At 44.4% G+C, this 23,165-nt stretch overlaps 1 protein-coding gene across 1 annotated transcript; it reads left to right on the top strand.

The window, feature by feature from the left end:
- Window positions 1–1,818: 1,818 nt before the first annotated feature.
- Window positions 1,819–22,743, top strand: LOC104528217 (serine protease 55; the record flags this gene model as incomplete). The annotated part of the gene is made up of 5 exons (XM_029085996.1): window positions 1,819–1,951; window positions 6,074–6,263; window positions 7,668–7,915; window positions 10,233–10,372; window positions 22,441–22,743. Coding segments are annotated over 5 exons (1,014 nt in total), but the record flags the coding sequence as incomplete, so codon positions are not given.
- Between the last annotated feature and the right edge of the window lie 422 nt (window positions 22,744–23,165).

Genomic DNA, 23,165 nt, shown 5'->3' with positions numbered 1-23,165 from the left:
ATTGGGCTTGTTACCTTGCCATGTTCAAATACAATGAATTAATTAGTCGACATCTTCCTAAAGTATGCTGAGAATTTAGATGCAGACTTGAGAATCCAGGGGCTCCCCAGACAGATCAATCACAGATTTTGTATCAATCTTATTACTTCATTCCTGACTGAAAACTGAATACAGCAAAATGTATCCTCCAGACAGTGAAATTACCAGAATAAATAAGATTAATGCTCTACAAAGTCCAGCAACTGATGTCAGGCTGTGGTCAATACTTTTCTGTGCTGAGGCAGGATCTAGGAAACCCTGTTGTAGGAAATTCAAAGACTTTTTGGTCCCAGATAATCACCTATTATTTAACTGTTAGTTGATGCTGTGAGGAAGCATTATTTCCATTACATGTCATCCTTCTCTCTGTCCAGCTACCAAGTATGTAGAAGACTGTTATAAAGAGGAAGGGAATTATTTCCTTTCCACATCCATGATGAGTACAACCACAATAGTGGGTGTAAATTAAAGTAGTGGGCTTAACTGGGCTATGCTCTAGGAGAAACTCTGTTAAATATTGGAATGGCCTCCTTGAGGAAACTAGAGGATCTACATCTCCAAAGTCTTTTAGAAAAAGTTAAAAAAAAAATGTTTGCTGGGACTTGTTGTATCATGATGGAAGAAGTTGGACATGATGACTTACAACAGGTCTACCAGGTCTGGCTTTGTGATTCTGTGTGATGGTTTCCTTTTATTAAGTTTATTTATTAGTATGGTGAGAGAACACATATTCAGCTGGCAATCTTAAATGATGACCCTTCGTTCTTACAGTTGATCTTACCGTCAAGGCTGGCTGATAGCAATTCAATTCTATCTACATCCAGTACTTTCCAAGTACACTTTGCAATGGTAGTCTGACACCAATTAAAGTACTTATCAGGTTATCATGGACTTCAGTGAGCTCAAGTTATGTCCCCACTGAGATGAGAATTTGCCCCAAAATGTTGATGCTTACCAGTTTCCTTAGAAAACAGATATTCAGTAGGAAAAATGGCAATTAATGTTAAAAAGAAATTCTCTGTCAGAAACCTTTTAAGAGTTTCAAATTCAGTTAGGGGATATCAGAAATAAATTACAGTCTAATTTAAAATCCCCACCCACATTCCTTCTTTTGCTGCAAAGTGATTATTGCTTCTGGTCCATGTATTGGCAAATCTTTCAGAAATGAGCCGTAATTTGCCTTAAAAATAATTTTCTGGTCATAATGGAACGGTTCTTTTTGAAGAATGAGTATGCAATGGCTCTGTGAAAAGAACCTAAATGCTCTTATTTCTCAGTGACATCAGTAGAGCTAAAATTTCACCCAGAAATTCTTGGCATAAGGAAATTTGAGGTGGATAGCACATTTCAAAGCTGAGGCACCTGCCAGGTGAAGTTCTTGGACACTGCAAGGCAACTGGCCAGGCTTGATCAAAGTGTGATCTGCTGCCTTTCACATTTGTTTTCCACTTTTGTTGATGGCACCATATCCCTGCTTGGAAGGTTAATAAAGAAGAGAGAATGAATGCTTGGCCGTAGCCAATTAAACAAATGAGTCATTAAAATAGAAGGGTGTGCTACCTCTTCTCACCAACATCTACTTTGGTTCCCACAATGTCTCCTATCAAAAAAAAAAAACCAAACTTGAGAGCAGGGATAAAGGGCTTTCAGGGATGTGTTGTAGCTGTGGTCCAAGAGTTGAGAGATGTCTGTGGCTCCTGCTGAGAGAAAAACCCAACGTTATTCCTCAGCAGAGAAGCCAGCAAACCACTAATGGCTTTCCATCATATTTCTTGACAGATATTGACGGAGAGCGGTTTTGGTCCCATCACAACAGAAATCCGGGAGGCTCCAGAGTTTTATTACGCCGAAGATTATCATCAGCAGTACCTCAGTAAGAACCCCGGTGGATACTGCGGCCTCGGGGGAACAGGTCTTTCCTGTCCTATTGGGATCAAGAAATAGCCTGCTCTTACTCCACCACCTCCACTTTGTTTTAAGGAGTTTGAAAAAAGACTGATGACCCTGATAGGTGTTAGGATACATCCTCAGCATCAGTGCCTAAAGATTTAAGAACCCGTTGGGTTGGCTCTCTGTAATCTGTGGAGTTTCCCATTGACCGACATCAAATGCCAAAGTAGAGGCAGAAATTGTGCCTGTTGGCAAACGCGGCTCCTTGCTCTGTGCAGCTCACTGGGTTTCCTTGCAGTCTTGTAATCTGGAGAGAAAAAAACCTCCTTGGCTTGAAGTGCTGTTAAAAGGGTGAATTAGGAGGTGGTGGCACCTGCAAACTGCTTTGCATAACTAATGCCTTCCGATGTTTATTTTCTTGGGTTAATGAATTTGCTTGTGTTATGAGCGCTTTGACTTCTGGAGACATGGTTGGGCTCCTCTTAACTATCATAACCCTGTAATTTGGTGTCTTTGAGAATCATGAATTTATAAGATCAGTAATTCTCTCACAATTCCACTTTCACAGCAATATGTAATATGACCTCTAAAGCCTGTTTTCTCAAACAATTTTAATAAGAAAAAATAAAAATTATAATGTGATACGTCTTTTTGACAGTTCCAAAAAGTGTATAAACAGAAAAAGAAATCAATATTTTTTTTTCCTGCACTACAATAAATTACAAAAAATAAAAGAAAAATGTTGTCTGCGATGTGTTCCATGGCTTTAAGTATATATCTGAGTAGATCTAAAAAAAGGATCAAATATTATAAAAAGCTGCAGCCTGCTAATTAAACACCAGGGCTTTTAAATCTGTATTATCATGCATGACAGTACAGAGGAGTAGAATTCATATTGGCCACGCTGTAACGTAATTATTCCTATGATTAATTATTTTATTTCAATAGCTTGTAGAGCCCCCACCAAGACCAGAGCTCATTCTGGCAGGTGCTGTGCAAATGTGATGTTGGGCAGTCTCTGCCCCAGTGTGTGTGCAGTTAAAATAGGAGAACAACTAGAAAGAGAGATAATAAATTTTCATTTTATTAATGGAGTTCTCAGAGTGGAGACCAAAAGCTACAGACAAAGGTTGTAGAGGATGCAGGTTTATCCTACAAAGCTACTAGAGAGTGTCCACAAGAGGGACACTAAATTGGTGACAGGCTTAGAGCTGCAGCCATATGAGGAGAGGCTGAAGTCACTTGGTTTGTTCAACCTGGAGAAGAGGAGACTGAGAGGAGATCTCCTGGGGGTCTAGAACTTCCTCCCAAGGGGAAGAGGAGGGACAGGCGCTAATCTCTTCTCTCTGACCATCAACGAATGCCAGGAGCAGAGGAAATGGCAGGAAGATGTGGCAGGGGAGGGTGAGGTTGGCCATGAGGAAAAGGTTCTTGACCCAGAGAGGGTGGTGGAGCACTGGAACAGGCTCCCCAGGGAGGTGCTCATGGCACCAAGCCTGACAAGATTCCAGCAGCATTTGGCCAAGGCCCTCAGGGACATGGTCTGAATGTTGGGATTGTCCTGTGCAAGGCCAGGAGTTGGACTCCATGATCCTTGTGGGTCCCTTCCTACTCTCAACATTCTATGGTTCTATGATTCTATATGGATATGAGATCCCATGGGTTATATATGTGCTATGGAGCATCCTAGGACAAACAGCTTCAGTAGGAGAGATGGGGATGGATTTGTCCCACCCATCCAACTTGCTGCTTGCAGTACTTCTGAGAGCAGTGGGAGGTGTGGGCTTGAGCCTCTCGTGTTTCCTGTATTGGAGGCTGTCTTAATCACTAACTTTGAAGAACGTGTCATTGGTGTGTCCTCTTGCATATGTGCTTTCTTCAGGAAAAGCTTGTAGGAAACTGTCTTGATGTGTCAATTCTGGACACATAAAGCCGTTTTTGTGGGCCAGATGATGGGGACCCAGAGACACAAATCCACAACATTTCCTTTTGGATAGCTCTCCATGGCACTCCTCTCTATATCTTAGTTTGATGTTTCCTTCTCATCAGCTCAGGTTTTAGGCTCGGAAAGACCCCAGACAGCTCCATGAACATCTCCTGTAACTACCCAGCAGACCAGATCCTATTCCAAGATTGGAGTGACTGAAAATGGACATCAGATAGTCAGTCTTAGGACTTGTAAACCCACTGCTGAAGTCTTGCCTGCTTTATCCAAAGACAGTCTGTGCCAGAGAAATTAGCTCCACAACTTTCCTTGTTCCTCAGCTGGTGCTGAGTTCATTCCAGTCTCAAAAGCCAAAGGAAACCTGTCCTTTTAGCAGATTTATAGCTGGGGCAAGGTTGAGAGGAGCTACCTCTGTCAGGATTGGCAAGTTAGGATCTTTCTGGAGATTCCCCAAAATGTACCCACATCACACTTGGGATTTCCAATTGCTGTGGTTACTGATCACCTGACCTTAACATGTTCTGACACTGAATTGTTCTACTGCTCACTGTCAAGGAAACCAACAATTTTGTCTAATTTCCTAGGCATGAGGTGGCATAAAAGCAAAGAGGAAAATAGTCTGACTTTCATTCTATGCATTTTTAACCTCTGTGTAATTCAGACTTCAGTGAGATAACTCCTGATTTGCTCCAGTGTACAAGGCAAAACATTTCATGTACTGAATCATTTGCGTGCTCATAAAATGTTGCTCAGTTCCCTTCTGTCCTTTCCTCTCTTTCCTCTCCTACTCCACACTATAGTTATTGTTTTGAAACAAGCTGCAAAGTCTTTAGAGAAAGCACTATCTGTTCTTAATATAGCTGGGCTCAGGTCTCAACCAGTCCTGAGATTTTTTAAGTCCTGTCCTGATGGAATTAATGTGTTGGTTTAGAAATCGGCATAGGTGGGTTCATTGATGCTAAAATTGGACCACACAAAAATATTATGCTGCCACAGAATTAATTATGGGTGGAGTTTTGGCCTTGACCCCTTGCAGTTGCTGCTGAAGGTACAAAGATATAAGGAGGATACAATCAGTAAAGGTGAAACTCTAATGATTCAGTCTCATGGATTAGTTTTTTAAGCTGGATTTGGTCTTGCACACCACCCTTGCCCATGAGGAAGAAGGGAGTGGCTGCTTCAACATCCTTGTTACTATACTTTTGATTTGTTACTGTTTGCAATTTACCCTCCCACAGACCTGCCTCTTTCTTCTGAGAACATAGACACGATTTAAATGAAGCAGAGAAGATTAATTCAGAGTTTTATAGGCTTCAGCAGTTCTCAGAATTGAAGGTTGAAAGTTGATGCAAGACCGACATCTGAGGTCTTCAGAGAGAAGAACATGGTTCAAGATCCACAAAGGGCTACAGCACCCAACTGATGAAGTCCACTATTGCAATACTCTGTGAAACTCAGTCCAAGCTACAGACAGGAATTCCACAGCTGTCCATCCCTGTCACAGGTGAAACAAATCCCAAGCCTCTTGGAAATCACTGAGCTTTCCCTCATCGCCTTAGGAAGGCCAGCATCCAACTGTGATGTCAACAGAAACACATGGATTGTGTGATGTCACATCCTGGTTCTCAGCCTTTGCTGAGAACATGGATTGGGGAAGATGTCCTGAGGTGTCTGCAGAAGCATCGTTGCTGTGAATGTTCTCAAAAAGTTCAAGACTGGAATTGAAATGCTGTTCCTTACTCTCTTTTGTTTAACTTCTCTGATCGCCAGCATCCACGCAGGTTTTTCTTCTCAACTTTTTAAATGACAAGGAGAACGGAACTGCTAGTAGCCCTACAGAATATACACCTATTGGTAAATTAAATTAGCCTGGGCTTATTCCTCATACCTGATGGCATATATGTATGACTTGTACTACAAACTGGTCATGGACTCTTCCACTCATATCTCATAAACAAGGATTTTGTCCAGCCTGCCTATGGGAAATGGTCTATGGACCTACTAGCCCTCAAACTGCCTGAGCATTGCTTGGCAGAGTAGAGGTTTGGGGAGGCTACAACAATGACAGGGGCTTTGGTAGACATCAAGTAGCATGGATAATCATAGACCAGTTCTTTAGCTGATGTCCTGCCCCTCTAATTTAGTAGCACAGGAGATGGCACTGCTGTCTGTGAGCAATATGTCTCATTTTATACACAGAGTGTGGCCTCCGACCAGCTTACGAGTCCTTTCAGGATACTGGCAAGAGGATCAAAGGAGGGAGATATGCCAAGGTTGGGGAGTTCCCGTGGCTTGTGAGCATCCAGAGCAAGGGGAAACATATCTGTGGAGGCACCATGATCAGCACATTTTGGATTTTAACGGTGGCCCACTGCTTTGCAGAGGAGGTGTGAGTACTCTGGGGAGGCGTGGACAGCCCAGGCGCAATGGCTTCATAACATGACTTCTTGTGGGATATGTATGTCCTTGGGGTCAACTGCGACTGAGCCAGAAAGAGTCCTGAAAACAGGAATTATCTCCTTTGGGACAGCCCAGGCGCAATGGCTTCATAACATGAATTCTTGTGGGTATGGGATATGTATGTCCTCGGTGTCAACTGCAGCATAGATGTGACTGAGCCAGGAAGAGAGTCCTGAAAACAGGAATTGTTTCCTTTGTGGAAAATAGACCCATTTTTGATCAGAAGTAGTGTTACAACAGAAATGTGCAGAAATCTGCATAACTAGGAGATGCAGAAGGGAAATATTTTGAAGGATGGTCTGAGCAGCTTTGTATAAATGCCCATGATGCTGTTCTGATGGCCCCAAGCATTTCCTGCACATCTACAATTTGCAGTACATTGTAAAAAGATAGTTGGGGCTGTTCAGCCTGGAAAAGAGAAGGCTTCAGTGTGATCTTCTAGTGGCCTTCCAATACCTGAAGGGGCCTACAAGAAAACTGGGGAGCAACTTTTTATAAGGGCAGTTAATGACAGAACAAGGGGAAATGGCTCTAAACTGGAAGAGGGGAGGTTTAGATTAGATATTAAGAAGAAATTCTTTCCTGTGAGGGTGGTGAGACACTGGAACAGGTTGCCCAGAGAAGCTGTGGTTGCTCCTCCCTGGAAACATTCAAGGCCAGGTTGGATGAGGCTTTGAGCAACCTGATCTAGTGGAAGGTGTCCCTGCTGATGGCAGGGGGGTTGGAACTGGATGATCTTTAAGGTCCCTTCCAACCCAAACCATTCTATGATTCTATAAAAAGTGCTGTATTTCATTCCAGCTTATTCCAACCCCCAAATTACCTTTGCTTTCATATAACCAACACCTTTACCTCATGGAGAGTCTGATTTTAAACCAGCAGTTTCTGGATAAATCAACCTCATGCAATGCCCAGGGGTAGAGTCCAGCCCTCTGTGAGCTCCCTCCAAAATTCAGCAGGTCCAAGAACCCAGACTGCTCAGTGACAAGTGACCTATGGCATCACAACCTGGAGCAGCTGGCTGGGGGCAGCATGGTCCAGAGCATCCAGCCCAGGGTACAGTGATCCTGAAGATCCAGCCCATTCCATCTGTTCATTAGCAACCAGGCTATTTATAACTTGGTTGCATTCACGTTCTACTTCTCCACCTCTCTCCTCTGAAAATTAGCTGTGCCTAGAAGTGAGGGTAGATTTCTGTGATATTTATAGCCAACCTACCTCTGCAATTTGCTGAGCATCACCCTGCCCTACTCAGGGGGAGGAGGCATCAACCTTTATAACACAAAGCCTTCATTTTTGCTTATGTCTACTCTTCTTCTGTTTTGTTTATAAGGCCACGAGATCTCACTGTTGTAGTGGGGGGAATTGACCTCAACCTCCCAATGGAAAAACATAAGCTGGACAGCTTGATCCTCCACGAAAACTATGACAGAATGAGCATGGAAAATGATATCGCTCTGATCCTGCTCAGCTCTCCCATCGAGTTCAGCAGTGAGAAAATCCCCATCTGCTTGCCCTTCACATCTGACAACAATACGTGGCAACACTGCTGGGTTGCTGGGTGGGGAACCACAAATGCAGGTGAGATGCTGTCAGGAGATGTATTTGCTAATGGAGGCTGGCTTTTATCTGGTTAAAGTAAATGTTCTTTCTCAGGAGGGTTTACCCATGCTAATGTCCAGTCCCTACCTCTCTAGTAAACACTTCCAGACCCTCCCAGCCTCTGCACATCCACCAGTTGTCTATTCAGTGCAAGAAGAGACAATATTCTGTCACCAGTCACCTACTGACGCCCAGAGCAAAGTCCCTGGTGTTCTGAGCATGTATGTTCAAGCTGAAACCTTAGATCCCACCTTTGCTCTGCAGGAACTCAACCTCTTGGCTTGCCTTTTTTGGCATCCAAAGACAAGCTCCACTCTGGTGGGCAGGTTAGACTGGGTCTAAGATGGTCTGGAAATGGAGGTCTAGGCTTGTCTTTGGCTTAATGTCTCTGAACCAGATTGATTTAATGGTGCTGACTACCCCTCTTCTTCACTCAGGTAGAACAGCAAATTGCTGTTGCTAATTGCTCTTGTTTAAGCCCTAATGAAAGTAGCTCCAGCACAAATTGTGACCCAAAATGTCTATCCTGAACAAATGTCACTAAATAACTAATGAGTTATTTCATTCTTGGAAAGAAGTAATTGGGATGGAGCGGGCAGGGTGGTGCCTTGAGGCTTTAACAATCCATCCTAGGATGTAGTAAGTGAATGTCCCATTTAATCCTGTCTCTTCTGCTCTGTAGGGTTGTTTTCTCCTCTCTAAACCTCTGCATTTTCCCCTCTTCGTCTTCATTTGCCTCACATAACAATAATATGAAGCACAACACTGTCTTATAGCTGTGAAACTCTCCTGTTTCACCAAGGTAACGTGCTCTTAGAAACAAAAAAGCAGGCGGCTGCTGCAGAGCCGCTCTGCAGCTTGGCAGGATTTCTCTTTAGCTAGTCTCTTTGCAAAAATGCATGGTGTAGCTCTGGAGATCAGTCTCATGCTGCTGCGTGGGCTGAGTTGACATTACTTCTATCCAAATCATACCCTGTGTGAGGTCAATGCACTCAGTCCTTCTGTCTGGGAGATGTTTCAGAACAAAACCAGCAGAAGCTGAGTTTGGTGAGAGGGATGTGTGATGATGTGCTATGGGCCATACCAAAAAGTATGAAGCATAGTTCCTCAGTGGGGGAAAAATGGATCATTTCTCATCTCTACCAGCCTTTTGTAGGTGGACATTTCTCAACTGGCACCTCAGGCAACACTAGCCTGACTTCCCTTCAACTTGCAGTCAAATAGACCTCAACAAGTGGAACAATCTCCTTGGAGATACCTACATCAAAGCATTTTAATCTGTGGGCACTTCCATGGAGCAGCCTCACCTTAACTGGGAAAGGGACCTGGCAACTTTCTATCTTTTGGATCTTTCCTTTGAGTCCCACCTTCCTAAAGGTGCTGGCAGGATTTAGCTCAGTCAAATATGGAAGAAGGAATGAGTTTCTAAAAATCTGGAGGTTTCCTCCCCAGCAGCAATGTCCTCCAAAAGTTAGTTTTATCCTTCAGACTCAGGTTTACTTTAAAGAGAAACGTGGGTGAAATGAGTGGGATTTCCAAGCATATTTTAGCCCTGCATATTTTCAGGGTTTTTGTTGCTTGCTGGTTCCTGCTGCAATTTCTGTTTTCTCATCTCAAGGAGGATAAAGCAGTTATTTCCATTGTGAACTGCCATCCTGAGAGCCACTTTGTGAAAGGTATAGCTGATCCCCTGGGCAAGGTATGATCCCACAGACCCCAAGAAAGCAGGAGGATAAGGAGATCATCTGTTCTGGGGAAAGCTCAGTGGACTTTCCTCCACAGGGCTTGCATGGGACCCCATAAAGAGTCCCTCAAACTGAGTTCCCTGGAAACATCAGTGAGAAACCTAAGGTGTGCAGTGCAGCTCATCTCAGGTCATCACCAAGACCAGCAGAATAAGCCCTCCCTTTGAGGGTCTTCCCGCTGTAGCACATCCCAGAGTTCATCTGCAAAAATACATGACTTTTTAAAAATCCTATTTAGCAAGCCTTCACTCCCCAGGATTTCAGCTTTGCCCATTAACATCTCCCCCATTTCTACCTACCTACCCACCTCCTAGTCTGGCATAAAATCAAGAGCGCAAGCTTCTCTTTGCTAATATTTGGACAACCCCTGCAAGCTCCTGTGACCCCAAGACCATATGGTCATGCCCTGAGACCCTCTTGCCTTGAGATGCTTTACAAATTCAGATGAGAGCAGTCCCAAGGGCTTGTCTCCATCTGTGGTTTCACTCTTACAAGTCTGCATTGTTCTGCAGGGTTTGTTAACCATTCTCTTCTCACTTGCTGGTTCGCAGTAGCAGCGCCAAAGTCCCACCTGCTGCAGAAAGCACGGATGAAGCTCATCAGTAGGGAGCAGTGCTTGGAGTGGATCCCGCAGCTAATGGAGAACATGCTGTGTGCTGAGCTGGACAGAGGAGAAAGAGGTGCTTGCCAGGTAAAGCAAACAGGCTCCCAGGTGACCATGCTGCCTATGGGGGCACAGGGACATTGGAGGAGAAGCATCTTCTCTTGAGGAGTGAACATTGATCCTTCCCACAGCTTCCTGGGGTTGCTAAAGCTTCTCTGCAGGTGGCCAGGGCAGAATGCCCAGGGCCCAAGGAACTGCCTGCAAAGGCATATTGACCCAGACAGCAGGGGTGCAGGACTCTTGGGGTTGGAAAGCAGTGATGGTTCTGGAAATGAAATACATTGTTGACTGGATGAGCCTCTCCTCCTGCTCTCCCCCTTGCTCTGGTTCCCTTCCTGCAGCGAGAGAGAAAGCAGCTCTGCAAGGGAAACTGTGAGCTGAAAGGAGGACAAGGGAGAAGAGTGGTTCCCAACAAGTCCTGTTAGATAGGAGACAGTTTGGGATGGCTCTGGGCACAGGATTTTGGATTCTTACCTCACAGCAATTTAAAAACCCAGTGTCTGCTGTGGCCAAGCTGTGAAGCAGTGGTGAGATGGGAGGAGTGGTCTCACATCCCTGCAGAGAAGGCTTAGCAAAACTTGGGCTGTGTCCTCCTCTTACCTGGTGTCCCCTCAGCCCTGGGCCAGTCAGTGCTGCTCTATCACCAGGTTAAATACTGAAAGAAGACAGGAAAGTTTGTCCAGGAGGGTCAAAGGAGGGGGAGTAGGAGAACTGGGAAGGAAATTTAATCGAGGAGTGTTTAATTTGAATATTAGAAACCTTTCTCAGGTGAGGTCTTGGCTCTGATCCAAATGTCCTTTGCTAACACAGTAGATTGGTCTGTGGGTGCTAGAACTAGTTACATCTTATTGCAGTGAGTTAGTGATATACAATGATGGACTTTTCAAGCTCAATTATGAAGAGTTTTGAGTGGTATTTGATAACAGGGAGTGCTAAGGGGAGAGGGCTGTCACAAATACTCAAATGTGAGAAAACCTCACTCAGAACTTGTACCCTCAGAACATACTCCACCTGCAAGATCACTGTCGTGATGTCAAACAAAGTCTGAAAGCCAAAAATCACCTTTTATTTCATAACATCCAACCTCCAACCCCTCCTCTGAAAGCCTGGTAAGGACTGGGCTCTCCTGCAACCTCTGCTTCAGGACTAAGACCTCCATCATCCGCTGAGCAAGGGTTTTCTTAGACGTGTCCATGTGTTTGCAGGGGACAGATGGGCAGCTTGATCCTGTAGGAATCATTCACTGAAGGAACTAAATGAACACCCAGGACAGAGAGAGATTCCCTGCCCTTTAGGCAGTGAGGACAGGGACTGTGGACTGCAAAGCCATTGCGAGCTGGGCTTGTAGCTGGGCAGTAGAAGGGAAGTTGACTTTGCAAAATCATTTTTTGATTAGCCAGAGAGCATCTGTCTCTGCCAACCATTCATTTAGTGACTCTCACCTCCATTAAATTCCATCAAAAATTTTAAAAAGAAGACTGCCACGAGATAACATTAACGTGATTAAAGAATGCACTTTCCCATCCCAGCCTTAAGTTCTGTGGCTGAATTATGCTGGTGAAACAGCAAGAGCACTTGTCCCCAGCAAAATGAATCTCCTGTATTCAGAAAGCTGATGAGGGTGCTATTTTGATCTATAATGATGTTAGAAGCGTCTGAGAAATGAAGTAGAAATGTGAGCTTTCCAAGCAGTGAAAGTAGACAACATTTACATGGGTGATAATTCTCATAACCCAGCAACTGCCCACTTTTAGTGGAAGCTTGACCAGACAGAAATGTCTTGAAAACTGAAATAAAAAGAGCAAGACAAAACCATACCCTAGGCTGGTGAAGCTCTTCAGCAGAGAAACAAGTGACATGACATTGCATCAGAATTTGCTCATAGACCGTTTTCTGGGAAGCGCTGATTGAATTTGGGTAGGGCACATTTTGGCCTTGTTAGGCTGGTTCAGAAATTTGGTGGCTTGCCTGTGGTAGGCTGTCTGGTAATGAACTAGGAGCCCAGGTCTGAACCTGATGCTTGCTCTGCAGCATGGACCACTGGACACCCAATTCTGTCCTGGGCAGATAGTGAGGCACACGGTAGGAAGTGCAATCTTACCAAGCTGTGCTTATCTATAAAGATTATGAGGTTTGTGTCAAGTGAGAATGAGGCCAGGTTTCCTAAATCCTTTACAAACTCAGTGCTGTAAAGGAGGTAGAGCAACCATGGGCCCGGATTTTGTCTATGGCAACCAGCTCTCTCCTGGATGATTTCCAGACACAGCTAAAGGTCTTTCATGGGACAGGAGCCACCCACAATAGAGTCCTAGAATCTCAAAATACTAAAATCCTAGAATCATAGAATAGTTTGGATTAGATGGGACCTTCAAAGGTCATCTAGTTACAACCCCCCTGCAGTGAGCAGGGATGTCTTCAACTAGATCAGGTTGCTGCTGCCCCATCCCTGTCTGACCTGACCTTGAATGTTTCCAGGGATGAGGCAGGATCCCTTTGGATCCTGGCACCCCAGTTTAGAGGCCAGGAAGGAACAGGAGCACAGGCAAGAGACCCCTGGTCAGGGAACAAGCCTTGGAGATGCTGAGCTTGCTGGTGTAGAAGTGGTCGCAATAAACCTGGAAGCCATGCACTGCAGACATGCATGATCTGCCTGGATGTGAAGTAGATAAAAGTCATATGTTAGCCGTTTCTGAGCTTTGCTGAGAATCAAGATACATTTGTTCATGTCCAAAGCCAGGCTAAGTTGGACAGGTTGCATCTAGACCCAAGGCTGTAAGTCCACATGATCCTGATCTGGATCCAAAGGATTCCATCCTAGGTCTTTGCAGTGTGTACCCTTTTTGTGCTAGATTTTCCCCATTGCAGAAAGCTGTTCTATATGAGTGACTAAAGCTACACAGAAGTCTTCAGCGGGGCATCATGTATAAGTTTATAGAATCATAGAATCATAGAATTGTTTGGTTGGAAAAGACCTTTGACATCATTAAGTCCAACTCTACCTGCCCGCTACTCAACCATATCTCTGAGCACCCCATCTACCCATTTTTTAAATTCCTCCAGAGATGGTGCCGCAACCGCCTCCGTAGGCAGCCTGTTCCAGTGCCTGAGAACCCTTTCAGTGAAGAAATTTTTCCTAATATCCAATCTGAACCTCCCCTGGCACAACTTGAGGACATTAAGGCCATTATTTTACTGTCCACTGCCTTAATACCCCCATGTGGCAACAGGACATGAATAGAAAGGCTCAGACATTTTACCAGCTGCCACCATACTAGTAGCAGACAAGACTAATTTGTGAATCACTGACCATATTCCTATAATAACTCCAGGAGATTGAATAGCAGAGCTCCCAAGTATTTGTATTTTAAAAAATATATATATAAATCTGTTCACTTAAAAAGAAAAATCTGTTGTATACCAATTCCCTAGCTGTTCTGCAGACAAATATATAGATTGGCTGTGAATTAACACTAACAGGATCTCTAATTGACTTATAGGTCTATTTAGTCATAAACATTAGCATTAATGGATGTTCATGGGGTACAAATGCTAAAGAACAGACACTGGAGATGGCCTATGTGTTATTTGTGTGTGTGTGTGTGTGTGTTTGTGCTACATTTCTTCCATGACCCCATGAACCACGATTGATGTCTAATTCCTTGCTTTCTTTTGTTAGGCTCTGATGCAATGGTAACTCGAACAATAATTAGAGTATAAGGGACTCAGAAAGCAAATGCCTCTTCAATGTCTTGCCTATCCAGACAAAATTCAGTAAATAGCCCAATTATATTTCAGAGAGTTTCTGCAAAGGAGGTCTGTGGGGGTAGCTCAGCGCTGTGGTGATTAGGACAGAGTGTGTTCAGCTGGAAGTCACAGTTCACATACAGTTCAGGTCAGCAGCAGATGAAGGGGGGCTCAGTCCCTGGCCTGGCTTTCGGGGAGAGGAATCATTGTGTGGCCACAAACAAGCTGTGAGATTGTTCCAGCTCAGTTTCACCATGCCCTGATATAGGGTTGGTCTGAGCAACGGGCTGAAGGTATCTACCCCCTTCCACTGACTGTAGCAGGAGGTGATCTTGGTCATCTCTGATAAATGTCTGAAATGATGCTAGGATGTATCTGGGTTTTAATTTCTTTAGTTCTGTGAAAAAGGCAGAGAAGGACCTCTTTCCTTCACCTGGAAGATGTCCCATCCACATAGAATGTGAGGAGTCTGGAAAGGACAAATACCTTTTACATCATCTGGGCTGCTCAGGGTTTTCACCCCTCATAGCTGTGGTGATAGCAGGAGTTGCTGAAGAACCCTGGGTGGGATTTATCCTGTCAAACACAAATATATTTTCTGTAGCCATCTGCATCTGTTGAATCATCTTTCCATCAATAGTGAGAAAAAAGCACTTCTGACATGTAATTAATCATAGAATCATAGAATGGTTTGGGTTGGAAGGGACCTTAAAGATCATCCAGTTCCAACCCCCCTGCCAGCAGCAGGGACACCTTCCACTAGATCAGGTTGCTCAAAACCTCATCCAACCTGGCCTTCAACACTTCCAGGGAGGGGGCATCCACAACTTCCTTGGGCAACCTGTTCCAGTGTCTGACCACCCTCACAGTGAAGAACTTCTTCCTAATATCTAATCTAAACCTCCCCTCTTTCAGCTTAAACCCATTTCCCCTTGTTTTGTCATTAACTGCCCTTGTGAAATGTTCTTCCCCAGCTTTCTTGTAGGCCCCCTTCAGGTATTGGAAGGCCACTATAATTCATAGAGTCTGTTTTGACCATCTATTATAAAATGAGATAAATCCCTGTACGAGTGCTTATTGCTCCCCATCAACTGATAGCAAGTCCAAGATGTTCAGTTCAGAGTGAGACAAGTGGCTCTAAGGCAGGGCAGTTGCCTACATCTAAGTCTCCAGTGCTATTTTATCCCAGGATGCCCCTGGCATCCCACTCCCCCATCTCAAACCATGTGCCAGTAATGGGCTGCAATGGAAGCACTGGAAACACCAAAGACAGGTGATCAATCTGGAACTGAACTCACCCCTCGCATCCTCACTTCATGTCTGCAGAAGAGTGCTAAACCACTGCAAAAGTGACAAAAGCAGCTCTTGCATCCTTTTACAAGCTCTTGCATCTTTATACTGGTGCTAATGTGGCTCCAAAAACTGCAAAGGAAGACTTGTGAAAAGGAATTTTTTTAAAGAAAAAGTCTGCAAATGAAAATTGAGTCCATAGAGGTAAATAATCACAAATGCAAGGAAAAGGTCACAAACCCAGGAAGTGTGGTCAGTCCCTCGGGCTGTTCAAAATATCTATATGGAGGTGTATAGATGATGGTCTGATTACAGCCTGTAAGAACGGAGAGTATCTACATGAAGGCTGAGGTTATAGACCCTTCTGCCTACCTGGCAAAGGTCTCCTGGGGGCCAGTAATCAAAGCCAAACACATTTCAGTTCAAAGTTACTACTCACCATATCAAATTACTATTGTACCTTGCCTTAATATTGAAGGCAATGATCGACTCTCCATTCTTGTGGTGGATTCTTTATCACTGAACTGTTGATAACAGTTGATTATCATTTGGTTGGAAAAGACCTTTGAGATCATCGAATCCAACTGTATCTGTCCACTGCTAAACCAGATCTCTGAGCACCTCATCCACCCGTCTTAAACACCTCCAAGGATGGTGACTCAACCAGCTCCCTAGGCAGCCCGTTCCAGTGCCTGAGAATCCTTTCAGTGAAGAAATCTTTTCCTGATACCAAATGTGAACCTCCTCTGGCACAACTTGAGACTGTTTCTTCTCGTTCTGTCACTTGTTACTTGGGAGAAGAGACCAACCCCCACCTCTCTCCACCCTCCTCCAAGGGACTTGGGCAGAACCACAAGGTCTCCCCTCAGCCTCCTTTTCTCCAGGCTCAACAACCCCAGTTCCCTCAGCCGGGAACTCATCACACTTGTGCTCCAGACCCTTCCCCAGCTCCGTTGCCCTTCTCTGGACACGCTCCATGACCAGAGGGTTTTTTTTTCCCTAAATAACAGATTGGTTTAAGTAGGAAGGTATCCTGGGGAGCCCCAGAACAAAGCAATAGAAAGACATTTTTGCATTTGCTGTCTCTTCAATTTGCTTCTGAAGGGTGCTTTGATGTGCAGCTTGTAAGAATTAGATCACTTTTCCTGTGTCCCATGGTTTTGTAGGGCTTTCATCATTTCATCATTTTATCATATGGGCAGACAAGTGAACACATTCAGGCTGTGGTGGCTTAATACTTTCATCTGGTAAAAAATTTCCTTCCTATTGCAAGGACCTGGGATGTTGATGATGTCGCATGTCTCTTTTGCTTTCTACTTCTGGGTTGTAGCTTTTGGTCCCTCAAACTGAAGCTGTTCAGTTTGCAGCAAGGGGGTCCAGCATTACTTTATCTGCCTGGTGAGGAAAGCTGTGGGGAGCAGAACATCTCTGAATCCAGCTGAACACAAAAACCTACTTTGTGCTTGCCCTCAGTGTGGGGGAATGGGTGTGATGACTCAGAAGAGCTGCTTCTCATTCAATTATGGTGAGTCAACAGGGCTTTAAGGGAAAGTCATGACTCACAGGCAGATTTAAATTCTTTGAAGGAGTCGACAAGCATGTGGTGGAGGGTGATCCAGCTGATGCAACATGCTGAGATTTTCAAAACTCTTTTAATGAGATTTCTCACCAAAGACTCATGAAGAAACTGAACTGTCATGAAGTAGAAGGGCTTTGGTTTGAGAGGGAGGCAACATAGAGGAAGGATTTGATGGGAGAAAGGACTCACAAGGAGAGTTGTGTTGGCATCTGTGCAAGGAATTGTGATGTTCAAGGAGGGCGAATGCTGAGATGACCGAGTTGATTGATGCCACAGCATTATTCAGAGTGGTCAAAATTAAAACTGACTGCAGAGGTGCAGCAGGATCTCGTTAATCTGAGTGACTGGAGGTTAAAACGGCAGACACAGTTCACTGTTGGTAAAGGAAGAGTAGTGAATACAGGGCGAAGCAACTCCAGCTGTACGCTTGCAATAATAGGCTTTAAATTAGCTATTACCATGTAAGAAGATCTTGGAGTAGCTGTGGATAGTCCTCCAAAAACATCAGCACGAGGCTCTGTGGAGGTTAAAAAGGCAACAAGAGCATTATGATTAATTAGGGAAGGAATAGGTATCAAAGCAAATGTGTGTTATGTCAGGGCAGTAATCTTGGGAGCCTACGTCTTGTGTGCTGTGTGCAAGTCCCATCCACCCCATCGGAGAAAGAAGTAGTAGTTTTAGAAAGGATAACAGGGACATGGAACGGCTTCTGACAGAAAGGGGAATAACAGAGCAGGACTCTGAGGCTTGTAAAAGAGATGTCTGATGGGAATCACACAAGCAGTGTGTCCTTGTGGCCAGGAAGGCCAACACTATCCTGGGGGCATTAAAAAGAGCGTGGCCAGCAGGTCGAGGGAGGTTCTTCTCCCCCTGTAGTCTGCCCTGGTGAGGCAACATCTGGAGTATTGTGTCCAGTTCTGGTCTCCTCAGTTCAAGAGGGACAGGGATCTTTTGGAGAGAGTCCAGCGGAGACCACAAAGATGATGATGGGCCTGGAGCATCTGCCTTACGAGGAGAGGCTGAGAGAGCTGGGACTGTTCAGCCTGGAGAAGAGCAGCCTGAGAGGGGATCTGATCAATGTCTATAAATATCTGAAATATGGGGGCCAAATGGATGGGGCCGGGCTCTTTTTGGTGGTGCCCAGTGACAGGACAAGGGGCAATGGGCACAAACTGGAACAGTGGAAGTTCCAGACAAACTTAAGGAAAAACTTCTTTCCTGTGAGGGTGCCAGAGCCCTGGGACAGGCTGCCCAGAGAGGGGGTGGAGTCTCCATCTCTGGAGATGTTCCAAACCCACCTGGACACTTCCCTGTGCAACCTGGTGTAGGTACCCTGCTTTGGCAGGGGGGTTTGAACCTGCTTTGTCAGGGGGGTTGGACTGGATGATCTCCTGAGGTCCCTTCCAACCCCCACCAGTCTGTGATTCTGTGAATATGACACAGATTTCTAAAGCCAAGAGCAACAAGGAAAGGACAGTCCAGAGCTCTCTTCTTGTCACTACTGTTCAAAACACAGAAGGAGGGGGTGTCAGATGGCCGTATCAGGCAGCAGACTTAAAACAAAGAGAAGGAAGTGTTTTTTCATCCCACAGATAATTAAACTATGGAAGTCACTGACCAGGATGTTGTGGGTATTTATCCTAAGGGATAAATGGATTCAAAAAGCAATTAGATAACTTCCTGGATGAAGATCTCTCTAAGGCTATTAACCACTGTGATGTAAATACAACTCTGTAAATACTTGCCCTGTTTCTCATTCTCCTTCCCTGAGCACTTGCTACGGATGTCTGTCAGAGGAGGATTCTGAGCCACATGGGTCTTTGACCAGATGCATTATATCTGCCTTTAAGTCCATGCCACCATAGTTACTAATGGACCCTTCTGACATCTGTGTGGATGGAGCAGAGTGGTCTTGTTCTCCCATTTTCCAACAAGGGGATGGAAGGACAGACTAGCTGAAGGCTCTCACCTGAGATTGAAAAGGGAGCCCTTTGATTCTATGATTCTAAATCCCATGAAAAGCATCCAGGTGGCCTGTGTTACCTGGTTAATTTTCAATACCTCTATGCTAAAAATGGCTGCAGCCTCCTTCCTTCCACCTTTCTCTAAAGATAGCTTGATCACGGTGAAATAATTGAAGAAATTGTCTGAACAAATAAACAGGCAAAAGCCTTCCTGCAGCCAGGGCAGCTCTAATGGCAAGTGTTGTTATTCACATGCTGACTCTCTCCAATTTACACCGAGCTTACCAACATGAAATTGAAACCAGCAATGACTTGCAAGGGTTGTGTATCCACCTAATGAGTATCAGATGGGTTGTTCTCCTTCCCCCAGAGCTTCTCCCACCTTGGAAGATTTATGTGGCTGGATGTGTTTGTTCTGATCAATTAACGTGTTGCAGACATGAATACAAATACGAAAGGAAGATGATTATGCTCTCAATCCAAAGCCCACTAAAGTCAGCAGAAAGGCTCCTGATGTCCACAAAAAGACTATGGCCATAGAGAAAAAGATTAACCTTTTCATTAGCTTCAGTAAACAAAGCACCTTGTTAGTCAGTGACAGTTTTTATACAAGCCAGAACTGTTTATCAGCAAATATATCATTGCTCTCACCTCTCCCAGTGGGAGAATTAACATGCAGTTGTGGAAGGCATGAATTCAGCACCGGATCTGCTTTGATGTGGTTGCTTTTTCACTCATCTTCTAGTTGACAAGAAACATGCAACAGAAGCAAAGATGCTATTTTTAGGGGTTTGATTTTTTTTACTGTCCAGAAACTTGGCACTCAGACTGAAGAGCAGGAGCAGGTATCTGGTGTGTGTTGCTGACCAGAAGTATTTCACCACCAAGATACAAGAGGCTGAAAGCTGAAAGTGATATTTAATAAGTTTTTCGATCTTTGGAGTCATTAACCTGAGCATTAATTAAATTACCACTACTGGAAACATCACAGAGCTGAGATAATTGTACCAGTGCTGAAAACTTGCTCCACCCACACCCTCTCCTACACAAGGATGGAAAACCTTAGGCCAACGTTTTTTGAGAGCTTAGGGTGGATACAGGGATATTCAGAAGTGTCCAAAAACTGAGTTAATTTTCTCTATCTTTAGCCCTGTAGAAACCAGGCTACTGATTCATCTGGGCTACTGCTATAATTATGTGAGCGAGATTATCACATGGAGAGGATGATTTAGCCCACTTCGTGATCAAATCATCGAGTTAAATAGCTGAAGTTAAGAGAAATGGTATGTTAGAAGTTGAATTCATGAAGTAGACCAGCTCAGCCCATGTGGAAGGGGACCTGAAGCAGGATTTGTGTCTCAGGGCTTGTGGATTAGAGAAATGGATTTGCAGCTGGTTTTTCACAGCCCTGCCTAACTCCTTCCCTGCCCAGGTTTTAAATCACTTTCCATCACTGATAGTCCCCCAAACCCTGCAGACAGCTCTCCTTTTCCTCACTGACCAGGTAGAGAACAAAATGAACATGATGAAAGAGGCAAACAAGGAAAAGCAGATCTGTTTCAAAAAGAAAACCGTGTGATGTATAGTTTAAACAGGGATTCCTGGCTCTGCCGTTGCCTCGTACAAATCGCATCCCTTTTCCGCTGTGGTTTTTCTCCGCTATGAAATACGATAAGACTTTTCCCCCCAAGGATAGTCACAAGGTAGCAGGAATTAACTGGTATTTAAGTGCCCTGGGAGAAAGATCCTTTACAAGTGTGAACAGCCTCCAAATTGGATACTCTGAAACCGATCTGCCCCGATAGTTTGCCAGTGCTAAAAATCTCCTGTACTGGGAAAAAGCCGGCACGACGCATCCCGACATATCACCGATCATCAGCCGTTGCTGCGTCACTGCCTTGCGAATGGCTCCCACTCTCTTGACTTCATTTATTATCTGGGTGTAGGAGGCTCGAAGCGCCTTCATTTTGCTACCAAGATAATACATTTGGCCTGTTCCTGCCCTGAGGGAATTAGCAGTAAAATTCCCAGTAATTTAATTGTGCCTACAGCCTAGGAGATGTTCATTCATTCAAACAGGATGCCATCGCCAAGGACACTGATAACGCATGGATCCAAGGTCACTGCAAGGTCACTTGTGTGATTCACGCAAATTCTTGGCTGAAACAGGGTCAGGAAATGTCTTTAGATTCTGAGTCTGAAGAGGATCCAGCAGCACTGACTGAGATGCAGACACAACTATAGTAACACCATTGCAGTGCAAACTATTGAAATTACAGTTGTACTTGGTGATCTTAAAGGTCTTTTCCAGCCTAAATGGTTCTCTGAATGCTGAAGCAACACTTATTTTCTATTTATCTTCATTTTCCCCTCTTATATGTGTATTGAACCAAAAAGAAAAATAGAAAGAGAATAAAAATTCTAAACACTATGAGTGTGGACCCTCCATGTAATGAAGTGAGTAGGAATTCTGACATAAAATTTAGTGGGTGCTGGTGATTTGCACAAGGGACTACAACCACTTCCTTACTCATTAATTAATTAATGTGTTAGCTCAGGGTAGCTGCTGGTGGAAAGGGGATCATACATTAATGACAAAGACATTTCTCAAGGTAGTGTACAAAGCGGGAAGGACGACATTTCCCAGGAAAGCTGATTGTCTTGGGAAATGAGTTTGTATTGAATTTCTTATTTGCCACGTGAAGTACTGGAAATAGGATAGAAAAAAGACACAAAATCCACGGTGGAAGGAAACTGTCTCCTTTAGAGCAGAGGCTGCACAGCACTGAAGATGTGCATGACTGCCAGAAAAGTGCTGTACCTGGCTAGGTGCATTTTGTCCTGGTTTCTTTTCTCCCTCAGGTTGTGTTCAGACATTGCCCACAGAGGTCATATGGGCAACTGGACGTACTCTCGATGTTCAAGCTACAGCAACAGCAGGACGTTCCTCTTTGCAGGGTGGCAGCAATGTGCATTTGAAGGCTTGAATGCACCAGGTGATTGAAGGTTGTCCTTGCAGTAGCAAGTAAGTGTTCAGTGAAATTAGTGTGGTTGCGAGAAGGATTTGTCAGGATTAGTGTTCATCTCTTGTCCAATTTCTGGATGCCAGCCTTCAAAATTAACAGTGCCAGGTACCCAGCACCTAAATGAACTAGTTTTGCAGAGAAGTCAAGGACTGAATGAGCAGATGTCCTTTTTCACTCCTGGCTGTTATCTCTTGGTGACATGATTCAGGTATCCTTCTGGGACCACAGAGTGTGTGGAAAAAGCTGAGAAGGTCAGAGTATTGCTCTGAGCCAGAGCTTGTGACTGATCTCCTCCTCTTACCTTCTGTATCTGTTTATTCTGCAGGGATCTCAGGGCTGAGCTGTGAAATTTTGAGTCCAAAATTTCCTTGTGCCCTCAAATCCTCACGAACTTGGGATAGAGTTTGATTTACCTAATGCAGCTGCTGTGAAAGACCTGAGGTTTGATTATAATAAATTCTAACATGTTATAACATCCTCCTTATGCTATAGGTGGACAGCGGGGGACCTCTGGTTTGCAGCTACTGGGACACCATGAAGTGGTTTCAGGTTGGCATCGTCAGCTGGGGACAAGATTGCACAGAAAAGCCAAACCATGAGATCTTAATGTCTGTTTACAGCTACCTTGACTGGATCGAGGCTCAGACAGTCATAAAGGGGAAACCTTTTTTCACTGAAGGCATGGATAACCATGCACATGCCAGGATGGCTTCTTCCATGGCTGAGACACAGCTGGTGTTTCTTGAGTATTCTCTCCTTTTATTTATCTCTTTAATTGCATTTACATTACTTTAGAGAAGATTTTTCAAAACATAATAAAAGTCTGAACTACCATCTCAGTCTTTTTTTGTTGCTGACTCATATAGTTGTGTTTCAGGTCTACCTGCTCCAGGCACAGTCACTAAAATGAAACACCACAGTGAGAGGGGAGCGATGAAGAGGCCAGAGGGATGAAATGAGAGAGCCAGAACATAGACAAGAGAAGCCATAATCCTCTGAAAAACACAGATTTTTCCACATTGGTGGGTCACATCAGGCCCAGTTATTTGCTAAGCTCATATGTTAAGTCAAGGTGTCGCATCTGAAGGAACTGCTCCCCTTCGAAAGCTGCAACCCTAGGAAAGGTCTTAGCCTATTCAGTTGCCTATTATCTTAGCTGTTGGTAGGATAGCTCTCGGTTAATGTATCTCACAGCTAATTGTTAGCTGAACTAATGT

Source organism: Antrostomus carolinensis, unplaced genomic scaffold, assembly GCF_000700745.2.
Source record: "Antrostomus carolinensis isolate BGI_N321 unplaced genomic scaffold, ASM70074v2 scaffold10757, whole genome shotgun sequence".
NCBI lineage: Eukaryota > Metazoa > Chordata > Aves > Caprimulgiformes > Caprimulgidae > Antrostomus > Antrostomus carolinensis.
This window is presented reverse-complemented; position numbering and strand designations above follow the sequence as displayed.